Source organism: Adiantum capillus-veneris, chromosome 27 (assembly GCF_014529385.1).
Source record: "Adiantum capillus-veneris isolate H3 chromosome 27, ASM1452938v2, whole genome shotgun sequence".
NCBI classification, from domain to species: Eukaryota; Viridiplantae; Streptophyta; class Polypodiopsida; order Polypodiales; family Pteridaceae; genus Adiantum; species Adiantum capillus-veneris.
The window spans coordinates 127,195,221-127,215,936 of NC_140957.1; the positions used below are offsets into that span (position 1 = coordinate 127,195,221).

At 43.1% G+C, this 20,716-nt stretch overlaps 1 protein-coding gene across 3 annotated transcripts in view; it reads right to left on the reverse strand.

Moving 5' to 3' along the window:
• Nucleotides 1–4,043: 4,043 nt before the first annotated feature.
• LOC147422730 (diacylglycerol kinase 1-like) overlaps nucleotides 4,044–20,716 on the reverse strand; it is a 62,011-nt gene continuing 45,338 nt past the window's right edge. Inside the window, exons 2-8 of one of the 3 annotated variants that reach the window (XM_086503174.1) lie at nucleotides 5,686–5,863; nucleotides 5,485–5,583; nucleotides 5,317–5,393; nucleotides 5,115–5,234; nucleotides 4,879–5,040; nucleotides 4,665–4,802; nucleotides 4,044–4,579 (exon numbers count right to left, since the gene is read on the reverse strand). In XM_086503174.1, the coding sequence (XP_086359300.1) occupies nucleotides 4,430–4,579; nucleotides 4,665–4,802; nucleotides 4,879–5,040; nucleotides 5,115–5,234; nucleotides 5,317–5,393; nucleotides 5,485–5,583; nucleotides 5,686–5,863 (924 nt within the window). In that variant the 3' untranslated portion in view covers nucleotides 4,044–4,429. Of the gene's footprint in view, nucleotides 4,580–4,664; nucleotides 4,803–4,878; nucleotides 5,041–5,103; nucleotides 5,235–5,316; nucleotides 5,394–5,484; nucleotides 5,864–20,716 lie in introns of those variants that run through there. The other 2 variants (XM_086503173.1, XM_086503175.1) reach the window with 2 other exon arrangements.

A 20,716-nucleotide genomic window follows, 5' to 3' on the forward strand; every position in this document is an offset into this window, starting at 1 on the left:
AAACAAAGGAGACATTTGTGCAAACCAACATCTGCTCTATCTCATGTGTCATTGTGACCTTACATATGGGATCATCCTAGAGATAATTTTAATGGTGCTCTCCATCCACCATACATCCAACCAGACAAACTACAACAATCTAGATTAGGTCCCCAAGTTTGTACTACATATAATATTGTGGATGCCACCATTTTATCAAACCATAGCTTAGCGTAGGGCTCCTGAACTTGTACCAATGTGTAAATCCTCTCCAGCCTTGCAAGGGCTGCAAATCCTTGTGTTCGCCTCGAAGATGTTACTCTCTCATAGAGAACATGGTTACACACTCCTAGGTTTCTATAGGACTCTGCGCACTTCCTTACGAGATCTACCTAGTGTTGATGCCCCTCACCCACCAGGTTGTGGTGTTAAATATCATCAAATTGGCCTTGCCAAGGTTCAGATAAAACTCTCTACATAGCTCTGTAATGTATCCAGCTCTTTGTAGTTCCTTTGGCGACAAGTTCCACTAAACGCCGAGCAAATTTTTTCGAGCAAAGGAAAAAGTGAGTAAGTCCCTTCAAACAGAGGGCCATTCAACAACCCAATGATTTCTATGTGCCTTTTACAAAGGACCTCAAGAGAGAGCTTTGACATCATGTTTTCTGAGCGTGGTTTGTCGTTGCCAATCAATATTATATAGTGCCAACAAGGCATGCAACTTTGTGACCTACGTTATTTATGTCTTTGCCAAACAGGCCCAAATTTATCCCTAGCTAGATCCAAAAGGAGAGTTTTGCAAGATATGTACCCAACCGGTCGTGTACTTTTTTCAAAAGCCACAAAAGTGGCTTTTAAAAATTATAGCCTTTAACCTATGCTCTGTAAGTTCGCATAGGATTCCAAAGGGTTTGTCCTCAAAACATATGCATGCTCGAAACAATCATGAAACTTCACACTCTTCCAACATTGAGTTTCATATGCCTTTGAGCTTGCAAGTGGTGACTTAGCTACGATGGTGAGGAATGTGTGAAAGAGTAGGCCTAGTCGACACACACGTACTCAAACACCTATACATTGTGGACAGAAAGAAGGTTACACTAACACCTTAGAGATTAGAAGTAGATTTCTTATAGTATTTTTGTAAATTAAATTCTTAAAGCCTTTGTGAAATAGCATCTGCTAATTTAAATATCACCTAAGGGCATGCACGTAAGCCCATTGCATAATGTACATGATCTTTATTTTCAGTGTCTATGGTGCATGGTGTGTATTCTCTTTTGACTTCTTGAGTGAAAGACCTTCTAAAATGCCTTCAAATTCAAATGACTGAAAGATCCTATGCACCCTTTGTTGAAGGAATGCTAGTTGAATGAAACTATGTAAATTTTGTGTTTGCTGATATATCGAGTGCACTTTTTATTTTGGTGGATGAAAGCATAGGACTTTTCTTGAAGGAAATTGATTAAGCACAAGATCAAATTTAACAAAAGAAAATTGTCTCTAGCACTCCACACCGGCGTGCGGTGCTAGAGAGAGCTTTGGTTTGGTTTAATTTTCCACAATTTCTATCCAAAAGAAAGAGGTGGAAAATTTTCATCATTTATCTCAAGAGATATTACACTCTTATTTTATTTAAAAAAACAGATTTAAAAATTGTAAAATTAATACTATTTTCCAATGCACATAAATTTTATTCTCACAAGGCAATTGAAGTAAAGGGTCAATTGTTAACATTTTGTGTGTGTGTGTGTGTGTGTGTGTGTGCGCGCACGCGCCCTCCCCTTGGGGGGGGGGGGGGGGGGCATATTAAGGGTGGGAAAGACAAAGAGGAAAGCAATGAGGGTAGATAGGACTATTCCAATGTTAAAGCTTTGATTTTCTAAGGAATCATGTACGCAAAGATACACGATTCTATAGAAAACGAGAGAGGGGAAGCATTAAAAAACAACAATTAAAATATAGTTTTTTAAAATGCCCACAATAGCATTGCTTGCTATGACCCATTATCTTCCAATTGGAGAGAGAAAGAGAGAGAGAGAGAGAATGTGTGTTGTCAATATAGCCATGTATATCACAATAGCTTTACCTAAGTTGTGCAGTTATTATGTTGCAATATTATTCCTAATGGCTTCAAAAAAATTAAAAAGTATTCCTAGTTTAAAGATTCTAGCATGCAGAAACGGACGCAATGATGAAGTGCGTAGATTTGAAACAGTATCAGTTGGACGTGAGAAGAAAGGATATAGCATTGAGAGAGAGAGAGAGAGAGAGAGAGAGAGAGAAGCCACTTTAAAGAGAAAGAAACGTTAACGAAAAAATAAAAGAAAAGAGAAACACAAATGGACCAATGGGAAGTAAACCACCTCTTTATATGGACACGAAGTCTTTTGACTTTCCACCTTCGTATGTCTTTGACTTCCCACCTTGGTATGTCTTTTGCTTATCCACCTTCATGTGTGTTTTCATTTCCTAAAGTCACCCTTCACTTATGCTAGTTAAGATATTTTGAAAGAATTTTTATTTTTCCGAGATTGGGGAGACCTAATCAGTGTTGCTAGAAATTTAATTCGCTCAAAAAATCTTGCTCGGTCTTTGAAAATCCTCTTTGGCGATTTAACATTCTGCTTAAAACTATATAAGAGCCTAATAATCATGCACCTCTATATCCCTCTCTATCAATTTTCGTATGATACCTCATCAATATAGTGTAGGACAGAGTGCTTCATCCAACAGCGGAGTGAACAATCTCCCACAGGTTCTCTGGTAGTATATACTATACTCTACTTGTCACTATGTCATAAATAGCCCAAACCATAGAATGTATGCACTCTAGGTATCATACCGAAGTACCACAAAGGAGCAAAAATATACTACGTCCATGTTGCCCAATCCTCCTCAGTGAGAGCTTGTAGTGTAAACACGTGATTCTCTCTCTCTCTCTCTCTCTCTCTCTCTCTCTCTCTCTGCGCCCAGTGAATGAGCTCGTGCTCAAGCACAGAAGCATAGGACCTTAGCCAATGTGTGGCCTATCAAGGTGCTACCTTCGTTTTTTAATTTTTGGGGCTAGAGGCCAGCAAGGAGAAAAGGTGCTACCTTAGTTAGGAGGGAGCATTGCACCCCAGCCTTCAATATCAGAAGAACAATGTTAGTTCTCTAGCCCTCAAGGAAGCCTTCACATGGTGTCAGTGTATCTTGGGCGTGACGTAAGTGCTCAACATGTAGACCATTGTGGACGATGGTGATAAGATCTACCCATCTGTAATCTACCAATGACCACTAATCATTGTGACAACAAAGAAAGCGGAAGCCTCAAGTCGAGACCTCGATGGCAATGGTAAGAGACGCTGGGCTGGCACTGTATATAGACTAGTCTTATACTGTTCCCATATGTCTGCAGAGGTAATGGATGTAGGTGCTTGTTGGCCCAGGAACTCTCCCCATGCCTCTCCGGAATCACGTCTCGAGACTGGCCTAGTATAAGTCAAGCTAAATACATTTTCTTTCGTTTTACAAGGTGTCAAGAGAGTAGTATGTGTTTTATCTGTGTGGTTTGTATCACCTGTCACTAACTCTCTCGGTAAGCTGGCTGATGGGTGCCATACGTGTTATGTTTGCGATGTTGTGTCACATTGGTGATGCTTGATTGATTATCACATCAGCTTCATCATCATCATCTTTCCTTTCATGATGATCATCTCAATCGTTGCCTATGTGTACTCCTTGTGCCTATTGAGCTGATGCCACAACACTCTCCCCTCTTATGGACATGAATGAAAAATCTGTGGGCTGTTGGAGAAGTGGCAATGGTGGCACGTCCTGAGTGACAGCTGAAGCCTTGGAGGCTGCATCAGCAAGCCTAGGACAAACCCTTCAGCAGCTCCAAGAATGCATCTAATACCAAGCCCATAGCAGGCTGGAATGTTGAAGTAGTAAAGGAATGTTAAAAACATCAGAAACATTTGCTACTATCAGACCCATGGGGTCTAGTGCCTTACGAAAATAATAAATCCTGCCCCAATATATTATACAGTTTAAAAACTTTGCTTTGCTACACAAAGAAAAGTTGTAACCTGGTGGACTATTAAATGGATACAAGCAAACACGACACTTACATCATTAGTCTGGAAACAAAAAACCCTTGCAAAGCAAAAAAATCTCACTGGAGACATTAAAACCAATCCTATGTTGATTAGGGTAATCATCATTCCCTAATTTGGGTAATCGTCTTTGGCAGATTGTACATGGAGCTGATATTTACAATATGAAGGTACTCAGTTGACATGAGTACCTTGCAAGTATTGACCTCTTTATCATTTCACTCTGATTATAAATGTAAGGTAGGGGAAACCTCATATATCCATCGCACTGTGGACTTCGATCCAATGTGGCTACAGAAAGCAAGGTCTCTCTTATGTCAAACTTATCCAAGGTTGCCTGGTACCTGTGTTTAGGAAAGTCGCAAAGCGACTTCTTGCAAAAGAGACTTCTTCTGTCCTGCATTGATAACACCCTTGCATTCAGCATCTTCTAATACATCCGCCATGATTGCTGCTGCATGCCCTAGGGGCTCTTCTGCTGTCCACTTCAACATAAATGCCTTTGATACCAGTGAACTTCCCATTAGACTTTCCACAGATTTTTCTCGTTCAAAAGATCATAAGGAAAAAGTATTCGTACATTACCTGCCCATGATGACTGATCTCTAGAATCCCAGCCTCTTGTATCCAAGGCTCCCCATCAATTTGAACAGGAAAGGCAGAGTCTGTATGGAATTGTATCACTTGACCCTGTGCAAGTCGCTGAGGACTTGACAGTCCCATCTGCACAGCAGTAAAAGTATCCATGAACATTTTATTTTCCATCATCTTGAAACAGTTGAAATTAAGAGAAGCACACCTGGAGTTTTCCTAAATGCCATGTTCCACAGATTCCCACTACTTCAAGCACTTTATCGTGCATAGACTGGGGCAGAAATTCTTCGAGGTCTTCTTCATTCTGCCAAAGATCAACCCCTCCCATGTAGCTTCCAATATTTATAACAATTACTCCTTCAATGTCCTGCAGCAACCTGGATGATCAGAGACCTGATGCAGAGGCAAGGAAGCTTTCTGGTGTACTCACAGGAGAAAAACCTCTGGTATATGCACTTCTGAACCATCAACAAACAAGCGAAGCTGCCAGGGTATGTTGGCACAAGTTCTATCCACAATGTATCTTGCACCTTCCTTGGCATAGAGCATTTTGTTCATAAACTGATGGAATTGACAATAAATAATATTGGTACTTTATCAGTGCAAGAAAAGCAAACGATTCGTCCTTAAAAGAAACTCTTACTTGATTGTAGAACTTTTCAGGGTTTTCTTCTCTCAACAAATGGATGTCAAGGGCCACTTTTGCATCACATCCAATACCTGAAGCCCCAACACACAAAAATGAGCACTACTACGAGGCTGTGAACTTGAAAAGAATCATCGGACTTGGGCACTGCAACAATGTGGTTACCTAAGTAGTTGTTCATGCCCTTAATTGTTTTCTTGGCATCTCCTTTGTCACCGAACGCTTTTTCTGATATCATGACCTGCCATCTATCTAGCATTGTCACTGCAGCATGGTCAATATGACTCAAAACCATTGGTAGCCCACCTTGCTGCTTCACTGCACCATAGCCACCACCCCATGATAGGACCCTGGCAAGATCATTACCTGTTCCAACTGGAAGAATGGAAACTGGGGGTGGGGAATCATAGTTTTGTCTTTCAATTGCATCAAGAACCCAGCCCACAGAGCCATCACCACCACATACAAGTACTCTGAAATGTGGAACTTTCTGGAAAAAGTGCAGTCCAACTTCGGGACCTTCAGAAGAGCTCAACTCAAACACCTACAGCCAGTTAAAATTGATCACCTCATCTGACATAAATAAATTCGAAGTCCTAAAGAATCGATCAAACTTATAGTAAGATCATTTTGCAGTCCAAGACAGAAGTACAATGCAAGAAGATACCTAAACACAATGTCCTATTTGGGTTGAAGTCCTTCAAAGTCTACCATGTATTGGCCGCTCTTCCACAAAGCAATGCAGATGCATGGGACGGTCACGGAAGTTGGTGCCTCCAAGGCAACCGTCTACCAACTGAAACTACTTATGCATGGGCAGGACAAGGAAGAGGCCTTAGTGGGTACACATGAATAAGATGCTCCGACATAGATCAAGTTCAGATTGACAAAAGGAGGAAAAAAAACGCGATTATTTCCTTGAATGTCACATGTGAACTCTAAATCAGGTGAGTCTTAGTTGGCATGCTCCACATGATGAGTTAAGACTGTTGATCAATTTGCATATCAATTTGGATAGCCCATAAAAGTTTTGAACAACTTTTAAGTTTGTGACATTGTGAAAAATTTGACCTGTGGGAAGTGTGAACTTCCTTTTCATATGAAATCTTTTAGGAGATGGTTTTTCAATAGGGTGAACATTGCTAAAACCTCTATGGTTCACTTTACCCAAAGATGTAGAGGGAAGGAAAAAAGATGCAATTTTTTTGTACCTCACATAAAAACAAACTTTTTTCAAGCATGCAAAAATTCATACATGTATATATACTTCCTTGGATGTGGTAAATCAGGCCATGAATGCCCATGTAGTGATAAGATAAAATGCTGTGGAAAACTGTGGGGGATTTATCTCCAGATGATGTAGCATGCTTCATTTAAGGGGAAGACCGTGGAGCCCATGGCCAGCAACATGTTTGGTTACGATGTGCGCAAAGGTAAGCAAGTCCTTGATAGCAATGAGTATGCTTCTTCTCATGAAGTACCATCTAGAAAGCTTAAACATGGATGAGAGCACCAATGGAAGGGTCCCCCCTCCCCCCTAAAAACAAAGGAAAAAAAAAACCCAAAAACAGACAAAGGAAGCATACCGACCCATAAGGATGACCGACTATACAACCAAGGGCCTCTAGGCATGCAAGCGCATACCCCCCCCCCCCCCCCCCACACCCCCCACACAAATGGGTATGCTCTCCACCCAATACGAATAAGGGACCCAGCCCAAAGTAATCAACAAGGAGTAAAACCCTATTCGAATAAGCCATGTGTGCATATTCTCTAGGTATGTTATAACTTGTCATACATACACAGCATATCAAGTATGTTAAAAGTTTTGAAGGTCATCTCCTAGGTTTTCCCATCTAGATCTTGTGAATGAGGGCTTCTTTGTTGATGTGCCCGGCTTGTCGGGTTAAGGTGGGTGGATTAGTGTGCCATTCATGCTAATGGCGTGCTTTGGAGAGGTTAGTGTAGAGCTTGAGACTATTGGACAATACAATAGAGTATACTTGCAAATGATAAAACTTACAGTGCCTCTATATAGGCTTATACAAAAGAGACAGCCTTTTGACACATGAGCACAAGATGTGGCTGCCTATGCACAAACACGAGTCGCCTTTCTTTACACATGGGTTGTAAGGGGTTCTTCACATGGGTTATTGACACATGACACTTTTCTAGGTGGAAGAGATTGTTTTCACAAGAGATGCAACAAAAGTCCGCATCCCAACAATCCTCCCCTAAGTGGGTTTTCGTTGCATATCACTCACACAAGATTATCTTCCTCTCAAAACACACTACGGTGAGGCACACAATTCACAAGCCTCCCCTTGAACACAAACCTACCTCCCCTAAACACAAAAGGTGTAGGCACACAAAATATCAGGGTGTAGACACACACACAAGCCTCCTCGGGCACAAATAGAGGTTAAGGTACAATTGAGAGAATGCTCACAATATATCATCATACACCAAGCCAATATTGTTGTCATTATCTTCGTCAGAATCTTCAGTGGTGGCAAGGTTGATTTTTGCTTTTGTTTTATCTTTGAAATGTTCTTTGTGATTGGTAACCTGTGAAGATTTACCTTTGAGTCTACAATATTTTGTAGCATGGTTATAATGTGACAAGGGTTGACTTCGTAGCAATCCTTTGAAAGATGATTTGTTCTGCCACAGTGTGTGCACTTTAAGTTCCTTTTGTGATTGCGGTTGTAGCGGTTGGATGAGACCACAAAAGCGCTATTTGACTGTTGTTGATTGCCTATGAGTTTCTTTTCGTGCTCTTGAAGAGAGTTTATTACATCTTCAATTTTAGGGATTGGGTCTTTCTCTTTAAGCATTGTTACAATTTGTCCAAAATCTGCATCTGGTACTGCTTTGAGAAGCACAGCAATTTGATCTTCATTATCAACTGATCTTCGTTAGCACTGAATTCTGATCAGTATGGAAGCCTGTGTGCGCCAAATGAAGTCTGGGCCACTCGGAAAGTCACTCATAACTTTATAAGTCAGTGGGAACTAAAAAATGAACTCAAGAGGGGCAAACTGGACACATGGAAGCTTCTGGTGAAAATTGCCACTTCCATCAGCAAGAGGGGGCGTCCAATTTGAGAGAGGAGGTGGATTTGACTCATAAGAAACCTATAGTGTGTGTGAGTAGCGAGTGCAGGTCTCCAGCTTTAATGAAAAGCTTGCCTTCTCCTCTGTCTCATGTAGCACGATGATTTGCTCTCGTGCATCTCTCTCTCCCCTTTGGCACACTGTGACATAAAAACGCGTTTCGGCCCTCCGAAAGCTCGAAACGGCAAAACGGCCGAAACGTTTCAGTGAAACGAACGAAACGAGTTGAATTTTTTTTTGGGCCCCCTTTTGACCGGTTGATGTCAAACCACCCGTTTGGGGATTTTTTAAGCCATGTAAACAGGCCGCCTCACGAACATCGAATAATCTCTCTCTCTCTCTCTCTCTCTCTCTCTCTCTCTCTCTCTCTCTCTCTCTCTCTCTCTCTCTCTCTCTCTCTCTCTCTCTCAAAAAACGCAGCCGTTTTTTGACCTAGTAGACAGCAATCCACTCTTTTGATCATAACTTCTTCATCCGAACTCCGATTTGGGTGATCTATAGCCTCAATCAAAGAGCACGAAGTCCTCTACGCATTGATGTAAAGACAGAAATTTTCAGAGTTATGGAAGGCGTTTCTGTAGCAGCATTTTCGAAGTGAACAGGTTCAACAAAATTGATTCTCATCTCCTATTTTACATACAATGTCTTCCGGCACTCGCAAGGGTTATTCTTCTTCAACAAGGTCCACAACCATTGTGGAAAATGATCCAAAATCTCCTAAGTGTGGAGATAGCAACACGACCACCCAACCAACGACATCGGAAACCATGATCATGGCGTACTTGGTATCATTGCAAGAGACTGTAAACAAACAAGGCGAAGACTTACGAGCACTTGCAATGGAGAATGGCACACTAAGGGTACTTGTGGTTGAGAATGAGAATCTCAAGAGGACACTTGAGATGCAAACAACACGTTTGATGCACCTTGAAGAGAAAGTCAAGGAATGTAAACGCTCTCTTGTGGACTTGAATGCTTTGAAGGAGCGGATGAGCAAAGTAGAGCATGACCATATTGAAAGAGGAGAAATTTGACACTATGAGCCGGGATGTATGCGACATGAAAAATGTATGCACAAACAAGTCTTGGGCTGATGTATGTGGTAGCAATGTGGTTTCTAATTCCTCACTCATGCAAGCTATGGTTCAAACAAAGAATGTTGAGAATGTGGATGTGGAGGAGTTGAAGGAACGGGAGCGACGTTCCAAGAACATTGTTATTCGTGGAATTCCCGAAGAGAAGTTAGAGACACCTCCTTCTCTTGCCATTATTATTGAAGATTTCTTCAAAACCCACTTTGGCATGTCCGGAGTTATGGTCTATGGAGCACATAGAGTGGGGAAGCAAGGAGCTCCTCGCTCGGGAGAACGGCCAATTGTATGCACCATGCCGGATGAGACCAAGCGAAAGATTATCCTTGATAATAGTTGGATCTATTTGAGGGATACAAAATGTTTTGTATGTGAAGATCGCACTATTAAGCAACAAAATATGCGTCGCAAGGCATATGAGGAAAAGAATAATAAAAACAAGGAGATCTCTCATGAAGAAAATGTGCCCAAGGAGGAGGCAAGTCTCTCAAGCAAATAGGGATGCGTGACCTATGAGACCGAGTTACAATTGAAAATATGCTTTTGGAATTGTAATGGATACCCATGGAATGCGGGGGTTGGCATTGATGAACTAACAAGCAAAGCCGATGTTGTACTTCTTGTTGAAACTTGGGAGCATGACACACAAAGGATTAACGGCTTGGAGGATTACAATGTACATTCATTGATGTGGTCAAAGAATCTCAAGCAACGAAGAGGACAAGGAGGGTTAGCATGTATGGTTAAGAAAAGATTGGAAGATTTTGTATCAATTGTGAAAGATGACAAGTACAAACGTTATGTATGGCTGAAAATTATGACACCAAAAAGAGCACCCATTTTTGTAGCCGGTTGCTACATTCCTCATCATGATTCTAACTTTTATGCTTGCATGGATAGAGATCAACCATTTTCTGATTTGGAAGAGGACATTGCTTATTTCAAAGGTGAAGGTGATGTTATTGTATTTGGGGATATGAATGCTCGCACAAAAACATTGCAACATGATACTCAACAATTTGATATGCCATACATTTCAAGGGAGTTGGAGGAAGTTCACTTGTATGATCGTACTTCAATGGATGAGAAAGAGCCGGATCACTATGGAAAGTTACTTTTACACATGTGTAATAGCACGGGTATGCTCATTGCCAATGGTGTATCTTTGTGGAGTGGAACCAATGGATTTACATGTAGGAGACATAATGGGGATAGTGTGATTGACTATATGCTACTCTCTGAAGCCATCATGCATCGCATAAAGAGTTTTATGTTTGGTCAATGGACCCCGGAATCCGACCATCGCACCTTATGTATTGACCTTTCATGTGGAGAAGCAACTAAGCATGATAATCTCAACCAAAGGAAAGAGAAGTTATCACTATGTATGGATTTCAAACGGGCACCAATGTACATTGAAATGGTTGAGCAAAAATTATGGATGACAAAGCTTCAATGTGATGCACCATTGGAAACTAAATGGGAAGCTTTCAAGAAAGCTATTTGTTCTTGTGCGGAAGAATGCTTTGCCATAAAGCATCTCCATGGTATCAACAAAGATAGATCACACAAAAGGTGGTTTGATAAAGAATGTCAAGATGCTCGAAAGTCCTTGATAAAGCTTGATGCAACTATGGACAAAGACAACTATCAAAGTCATTTGCATACATACAAGGCATTGATTCAAAAGAAGAGAAGAAGATGGGAAGTAAAGCAACAAGAATTTCAAGTCCAAGAAAAGGCACATGCATGTGGAAGATTTTGGAGAAACTTGAGAGGCAAGCGGGTTGAGAATTTTGGTAACTTGAGTCTAGTGGATATGTACACACATTGTAGGCAATTATATGAGCAAGCAAATACTGAAAAAATGCCATTTTATGGTTCACTCCCATGTATGCCGTCTTTTTTTACTATTGAGGATGTATGCGGTGGGCTTGAAAAGTTGGCCACTCGCAAAGCGGGAGATCTTCAAGGTATCAAGCCGGAGATGATCAAATGGACAGGAGATTTTACCCATGAGTGGATGTGTGATATGTTCAACCTTGCACTTCAACATGGTATGCCTTATGATTGGAGTACTAATTGGGTTAAGCCTTTGCATAAAGGAGGGGATGTAAAGAATGTAAGCAACTACCGGACTATAATGATTGGGTCTCTTATGGCAAAGTTGTTTGGGTGCATAATGGAGATGAAATTGAGTGATTGGGCTGAAGAGAATGACAAGCGTGCAAAGGGACAAGCGGGTTTTCGTCGATGCCATAGCACCATTGATCATCTTGTCACTCTTCGTGTTCTCATGGAGGAAAGTCGGTTGAAAGGCAAGCGATTGTATTGTTGTTTTGTGGACTTTAAGAAAGCCTTTGATATGATTCCACGTAACAATTTGTGGAGAAGGATGGAAGAACTCCAAGTGCCAAGTGAGTTTATGCTTGCGGTTTCTCGAATCTATGAGAAGGTGATTTGTCAATTGCGTATGGGAAGAGAAATTTCAGAAATTTTTGGAAGCACTATTGGGGTTAAACAAGGATGTCCATTGTCACCAACTCTCTTTGGTCTATGCATCGATCAATTGGAACAAATGGTACTTGACTTTATGCAAGAAGAAGGCATTGAAGAGGTCACTATTTGCAATGCGGTAATCATGCTTTTGTTGTATGCGGATGATGTAGTGCTTCTAGCACACACTTTAGAAGATGCACAAAAGCTTATGGTTGTCCTTGAGAACTTTTGCTTGCATAGTGGGCTGATTGTAAATGAATCCAAAACAAAGGTTATGCTTGTGAAAACCAACCATAAGGAGAAGCCATGCATTGTGTACAACAACGAGACACTTGAAGTTGTTGAGAGCTTTAAGTACCTTGGCCTTGAGGTTCCATCCAATCACAAGTGGCATGAATGTGCTATGCGTCGTTTGGAAGCGGGAAAGAGAGCATATTCTGCATTTGAGAACATGTGTAATGCGGGAAACATCAAGTGTTGGGTTCTCAAGAAGTATCTTTTTGATGCATTGGTGACACCGGTTCTTCTTCATGGAGTTGAAGTGTGGAGCGGGAGCATCTCAAAGTCTACTTGGAAAGAGTTTGAGAATGTCCAAAAGCGTTTTCTTACAAACTTTCTCCAAGTTAAGACACAAACACCATGTATGCTCCTACTTCTTGAGTCGGGATCTCTTCCAATTGAGGTTATGGGCATGGAAAGGGTTGTGGAGTACATGATAAAGATGCGTCAAAACCCCTCACATCGACTTCCTACAATTGCATGGGAAGCAAGCAAAAAAGTTCAAAAGACGCATAAAAGCAAGATCTTGAGCACGGGATGGATGCAAGACATAAAGAAGTGGTTTGGGAGATGGGATGCATTACACTTGCTACATGATGCTTCAATTGACTCTCAAGTGAATGAAGCTTTTCTACAACGCCAATGTATTACGGCTTGGGAGAAATCCGGTGGGTCACGCTTCATACATTACACCACCTATATTGCCCCCAACTACAAAACCATGTTCTTCGTTGAGAGAGGAAACCGTACTCACACTTAAATGCTTGAGCCTATTCCCTTGTCCGCGATACGCACTATCGCAGCAATTCGGCTTAGCTCCCATTTCCTTCGATGCGAGATAGGGCGTCGGGGCAATGGAGAAGAGTCAAATCGATTGTGCACATTATGCTCACTGCAAGTTCGAGAGTCTCAGTACCACACACTACTAGAGTGCTCAGCTTTTGATCACATCCGAACTTGCTTCTCTCACATTTTCAGCCATAACTTAGACCTACACACTTTCCTCTCCCAGCCAAAGTGTGGGATCTCCATTGCGACTCTCATCACTACAATTTTGGAGCATCGAGAGTCACTCATCAGCCATACACATACTACATCACATGTAACTTTGGTCCCATAGGTCATATTTGACCTCCGAGGACGATAATAAAATCTCTCTCTCTCTCTCTCTCTCTCTCTCTCTCTCTCTCTCTCTCTCTCTCTCTCTCTCTCTCTCTCTCTCTCTCTCTCTAAACCTTGCACGTCAGCCTAGCCCCCTCATCTATACCTGTACGTTGCTGCAGTTGGCTGCCGACTTACCTTGTTCACTTGTGACTGAAGTCTCACATCTAGATTTTGGTATTTCACATGTCTTGACAGGTGAATTTGCATATGTATTCAATGTATAATTATAGGTACATACATGTAAAATAAAACCTGTGTTTCGCTTTCTTTGAGCTCCGAAACGAAACGTTTCAGAAACCTCAAAACGCACGAAACCCCGAAACGTTTCATGTCACACTGCCAAACTTTGGCACATATGGTAATGCCCCACTAGTTGGGCTACTCATATGAACATGTACAGTTCTGGGGGTTTATGCACGTTTGCCAATGCGTGCGTATGAATCATGCGAACACATAATACTTCTTGAGGGTTCTTTGAACCTAGGCTTAAGAGCCAAGATGCGTGCGTATGAATCATGCAAACACATAATACTTCCTGTGAGGGTTCTTTGAGCCTAGGCTCAAGAGCCAAGATTGGTTCTTCCGAAGGGGGTTCTTTGGACCTAGGCTCAAGAGCCAAGATCGATCCTTCGTGATTGATCGAATCTGAAACGAGGTTGGCTTCGCTAGAGAAAGTATCAACTAACACATCATCCTTGTGAACAATCACATCATCTTCATGCAAATCATCATGCTTGTGAGAAATCACATCTTGATCATGCAAATCATCATGCTCATCATTAACATCCAAATCATCATGCTTATCATTGTCATTCAAATCATCATGCAAATCATGTGTGTCATGCTTGGGAGAAGAAGAGACTGCGAGAGTCTCCCTTTCCTGATTCTCTTGCATCTGTGCCTGCTGTTGAGAAAAGAGTCGCAAGAACTCTTTCATGTGTCGGTCGCTCTGTTCTTGTCTTGCTTTGGCTGCCTTTCTTTCTGCGTCTCTTTCTCCTTCTCTTTCTGCTTTTCTTTCTGCGTGTCTGCGTGTCTGCGTGTCTGCGTGTCTACGTTCCATTTCTGCATTTCTTGCTTCACGTTCTAACTTCCTTTTCATAAACATCTGCTCTAACTCCTCCATAGGAGTTAGTGCAATCCTTGGCATAGATGGGGAAGGGGGAGGGTCGGAAAAACCTCCTGGTCGGGAAAATTCTTCTTCGCCTCTCTCATGCTCATCACCTGCAAGTGAAGTATCCATTCCGCTTCGAGTGATGACCATTCACTGAAGCCTTGGGTTCTTGTGGGTTCTTGTGGTCTTGGGTTCTTAAGTTCACGAGGAACTTGGGTTCTTGCGGGTCTTGGGTCTTGGGTCTTGGGGTTCTTGAGGGTCTTGAGGTTCTTGAGGTTCTAGAGTCTTGAGGTTCTTGAGTTCTCGAGGGTCTTCTTTAGCTTGCAATCTGTGTTCGAGAAGGATCTTCTCTTCACCCGAGTTCTGCTCTTTTCCGCGGGCGCACCCCTTAGCGGCCTTACGCTCACACCAAGGTTGCTTTTTCCCACCTCACGTCGATTGGCCGGCCGCTAAGTGCACAGTCCGCTCTCAATGAGTGAAAAGAGGCACAAGGGGAGGCTGGACAAGCCCTTCTTTCTTGGGTTTCCTGTCACTCTTCAAAAACACAATTAGGAATCGACACGCCTAAGCGAACTTGGGTTCGTGCGACCGCAACAAGCAAAAAAAATTCTTGTGATTCTTGTGGTTCTTTCCTTGAGTGATACAGAACACTGCCAAAGCTCTGATACCAATGTTAGGTGCAACGGAATGAATGTTTGAACTTTGCTCAAGATGAGTGCTCCGAACTGTACTCAAGGTTCCTTTTACTTATGGAAGGGAGAGCCTTCCGTTCTTTAATGAGAGAATGCAATGGACACAAACAAAGTGAATGCACACTGTGAATGAAGGTGTTGAGACTGAGAGATAGAGAGAGAAGAGAATACGACACCAGAATGTTGTCAAACCCTCCTCCGAAGGCCCCACTCTCTATGGCGAGAGCGGTCTACTTATGATTGCACAAATCTCTACAATGCTTTGGACTTGCCGACGGTGTCGACGACGATGAGACGGGCTGAAATTTGAAACTGCTAAGGGCTGAAATCTGCAAATCTTTATCTGCTGAATTATGACTCTATGTCAGTGACGATGTCGATGACGACAATGCGACGACAACGCGCTGAAAACGCAGATGCTGAAATCTGCGTTTTCCAGGCTGAAACTGTAAACCTTGCAAAAACTGACCATGCGGCGAGGAACTGCTGCAGGAAGGTGAGATCTGCGAGGTTCGGGACTTGATCTGCGATGTCTAAGGGCTGAAAACTGAAAACGCTGATGTTCCTTGATGTTCCGTCACGGTAAATCTGCAAAACGCTGGGGCTGATCTGCAAATCAAAAACGCTAGGGCTGAAAATCTGCTCTGCTGTCGTCGGTTGTCTTGCTAGGCAAAACGCTAGGCTGATCTGCTGTTGCCAGGTCACTTCAATGCAAAAACGCTGGACTTCTTCTACTGAAAACGCTAGTTACTGGATGCCGACAACGCCAGGCTGGCTGCTCCAAAAACGCTAGGTCTCTTGGGGGGTTCTGCTGAGAGGTGCCTGTTGAGCGTGTGCTCCTGCTGCCTCTTCTGCCAATTAGTGCTAGTCTAGGTTTGCTTATATACAAACTCACTCAATTTGCCCTACCTACTTTCCAACAAAAGTCACTTAACAATAATAAGTGAAAAATGTCAAAATTAGGTAAAATAGGCTAAATGCACTGGAAAATTCTCCTGAAGGATTCTGATGCGAATGCTTATGATCATGCTGTGTGCAACCAGTGGATATGCATCTACACTAAGTGTCTGGACATGCACAGTCTACGAATAGACTCACAAAAGTGTCAGATCACTTCTAAATCTAGACCGACTGGACTGACTGAACCCTTGTCGTGCTGTAGCTTGTCCACGGATAGATAGGGTTGGATGTGTCACGTGACACCTTCTATACAGGAACCGGATTAGCTAATTGCTATTCCCCCACAGGTACGCACAATTCCATCGCGAAAGATTGCGAGATTGGAGAGTTTTCTCGCATAAAAACTCGTCCAATTCACAGGGGAACTGTCCCATTGTATGCGGGAGCCCTTGGGACACGCGTAGGCATGTTCGCTCCGCTAAAAACGATCCAAAACAGGGAATTACAGCTTGCTGTGTTTTTCTGCAGGTTTAGGGTTTTGCACATAAACTGCAAGGGAACACCAGGGGAGCCTCTGAGAGCCTTGGGATGCGTGTACACGCTTTTGGGCACCCGACAGTGAAAAATAGAGAATTACAGTCCGCTGAATTCCTATGACAGCTCACCAGAAAGCTTCCAGATAGTGAGGGAATCCGCCCTAGACAGGTACTTTTGACCTACAGGGACACCCAGATTGCCATTGAGGGCCTATTCTACATTTTCACATTTCACATTTCACACTTCATTTTCAGTTTTCATTTTTACTTTCAGTACTTTTTGTACTTGTACTTCAGACATTGTATTAGATTCACCACTTTGTATCTGATGGTCTCATAGGTCATTTTGGCCTTTTGAAGACGTTCATGTATCATTTCATTTCTCTCTGTGGATCCTGGATTCTGCCAGTAGCATCGCAAAATAACTTCTCAAAAAGATATGCTGGGTTGTTTTTCAGGCTTATTGCTGCAGCAATGAATCTGTATACTCAGGTACACTCCAGCGCTGCTACTAGAATGCCCTGTGCACCATCTTTTCTTTTCTTCTTTGCTTGTTTGTCTTCTTTTAGAAATTTACTTACTGCCTCAACACTGGCTGGTGTGGATTTGGCTGCATCTGATATTTGGATCATCTGCGTTTCAGCATATTGCTCGGCTTGGAAGTTGTGGAGTTCCCCATTGCTGTCCGCATATTCAGCTGCGTTTTCAGCTGGTTGACTCCATCGTGGACGGCCAGTTACGCCTTTAGAGTGGTCTAGAGTAGCCCCTTTGCAGCCAACCAATCACGGAACGTTTCCATCACGAAAATGAGCTGCTATCATTTTCAGCAATGGAGACCAAGAGCAGCTCACCCGTGTGCAAGTCTTCCTCAATGGTAACAAAGGCAACATTCATGGTCACGAACAAGAGGATAACACATGTAGAAAAAGAGATGAAAGAGTGGAAAACGGAGATGGAAGGATGGTGGAAAGAAAAGGCCAACCTCATCCAAATGGCCTTCAACAAGGACAAGCAATGGAAAAAGGAGAGAAAAGACTTTCAGGCGGAAGTCCAAGCGCTCCGGGAAGAAGTCTCAGCCCTCAAGGCGAGAGCTTGCGGAAACTAAAGTGGGGAGTGGACTTGAAGGAGAAATCCAACCCACGATGATACGAGGAACTCAAAGTCATCAAAGAACGAGTGCGGAAGATCAAAGAAGAAGAGAACCAACAAGAGGCAAAGACGTCATCGTGGGTAGATGTAATCATGAAAACACAAAAGAAGGTAGATGAGGCCGCGAAATGGATAGCAATCGCCAAGAAAGCGAAAAGGAAAGAACCAATGGTCATCCCCACTCCCACAATCATCAACATGACCCTAGAGGAAGAGCAAAGGAGGAAGGCTAGAGCTTTACATGTACGAGTGACCGGTCCAAAAGACCGTGATGATGTGGAGGGGGAAATCAAAGAACTTCTAATTATGATGGGTAGTGAGGCCACTCACACAAACGCATGGAGAGTGGGGAAGAAGAGAGAAGGAAATGGGGAGACTTCAAAGGAGAGAGCATTGATCCTTCTCTTTCCCTCCATGGAAGCAAAGAAGGATTTCTTGAAGAAGCGTCCTATACTAAAGAAGACGGGAATATTCCTTGGGGACGACCCACTCTCACAGCTCGCTCATATGCAAGAAGTTATGCCTGAGATAAGGACAACCCGAGAGAAAGGAAAATTGGCCTTCTATGGAGATGGACGGGTGGTTATTATGGAGAGGCGCTCCACATGACGGCGCAAGACCTATGGGACCACACTCAAAGTTGCTACTTGGAATTGTAGTGGATCTTGACGCCTTGATGTGGGTGCTTCTGAGGATAATTTCACTGGAAGGGACATCTTCTTCTACTCTGAGACACATCAAGGCCCTGGGCAATCTATGCCACATGTCAGCAGATACAGATGGGAGACAACTTGCAGATAGGAGACTCGATCAAAGCACAGAGGATGGGGCTCAAGGGGAGTGGTAGTCTTATTCAGGGAGGAGTTGCAGCCATTGGTATATATAGCCCGTAGGGATGAGCAAGCTAGGTACATATGGGTGAGACTCAAGGCAGAGACAGGCAGATACCTCTACATTGCTATTTGCTACATTCCTCCGAGTACGTCAGTATATGCACGACCTAGAGGACAGTCCCCCTTTTCTCTTTTGGATGACATATGGGAGTTCTCTAGGAATGGTGACATTATCATCCTATGGGACTTCAATGCTAGGACTACCCAACACCAGACAATATTTTAGGATACTTCAGAGTAGATGTTGAAGGAGCTAGATATTGCAGAGATGGGCCCACCTAGATTATCACAGGATGTGGAGCATACCGGTATGGACGGCACTTCATAGACATGGGGTGTCACGTGCACATCTAACCTTATGTGTACGTGGACAAGCTACTTCATGACAAGGGTTCAATCATGGGGTGTCACGTGCACATCTAACCTTATGTGTACGTGGACAAGCTACTTCATGACAAGGGTTCAATCAGTCTAGCTTAGGAAGTGACCTGGCACTTTGCGAGTCTGTTCGTAGACCGTGCATGTCCAGACACTTAGAATAGATGCATATCCTTTGGTTGCACACAGCATGATCATCAAATTTCAGTCGGAACCCATCACGAGCATTTTTACAGTGCATCGACCTATTTTCCCTATTTTAGCCAATTTTCACTTATTATTTTTAAGTGACTTTTGTTGGAAACTAGGTAGGGCAATTTTACCAAGCAAGTCCATAAGAAACCTAGCGCTAGCACTTTCTGGCAGAAGAGGCAGCAGGAACATCTTGTTCAACAGGCACCTTCTCAGCAAGATCCCCCTCCACACCAAGGCTGGCGTTTTTCATTAGCAAAAGCCCAGCGTTTTCAGCCATCATCAGCCCTGGCGTTATTTGCATTGCAAATCAGCCCCGGTAGCAGCAGAACCGCAGAAGTATAGCGTTTTTGCATCAAGATCATAGATCAGCCCTAGCGTTAGTAGAACAGCAGGATCAGCCTAGCGTTTTTGCAGCAGGCCACACATCAGCCCTAGCGTTTTTGGAGCAGCATAGCAGCCAGTGTTTTGCAGTTCCATCGCGACAGAACCCAGATTAGGACCAGCGTTTTCAAGTTTCAACATAGACATACCGCATTAGAACCCCCGAACCTCGCAGATCTCACCTTCCCGCAACAGATCCTCGCCGCACGGTCAGATCCATCAAAAGTTGTAGTTTCAGCCCAGAAAACGCAGATTTCAGCATCTGCGTTTTCAGCGCGTCGTCATCGCCGTCGTCACCGACATAGAGTCAGAATTCAACAAATAAAGATTTGCAGATTCAGCCATTAGCCTTTTCAGATTTCAACCCGTCTCGTCGTCGACATCGTCGACGAGTCCAAAGCATTGTAGAGATTTGTGCAATCAATAGTAGAGCGCTCTCGCCATAGAGAGTGGGGCCTTCGGAGGAGGGTTTTGACAACATTCTTGTGGCGTATTCTTCTCTCTCTGTCTCTCAATCTCAGCACCTTCATTCACAGTGTTCACTTTGTTTGTGTCCATTGCACTCTCTCAAAGGAACGGAAGGCTCTCCCTTCCATAAGTAAAAGGAACCCTTGAGCATAGTTATGAGCACTCATCTTGAGCAAAGTTCAACATTCACTTCCGCTGCACCTTACATTAGTATCAGAGCTTTGGCAGTGTTCTGTATCACTCAAGGAAAGAACCACAAGAATTTTTTTCTTGTTGCAGTCGCACGCAACCCAAGTCCTCTTGGGCATGTTCATTCCTGATCGTGTTTTTGAAGAGTGACAGGAAACCCAAGAAAGAAGGGCTTGTTCAGCCTCCCCTTGTGCTTTTTTTCACTCATTAAGAGCGGACCGTGCACTTAGCGGCCGGCCAATCGACCTGAGGTGGGTAAAAGCAACCTTGGTGTGAGTGCAAGGCCGCCAAGAGGTGCGCCCACGGGTGAAGAGAAGATCTCGGGTGAAGAGAAGATCCTTCTCTAACACGGATTG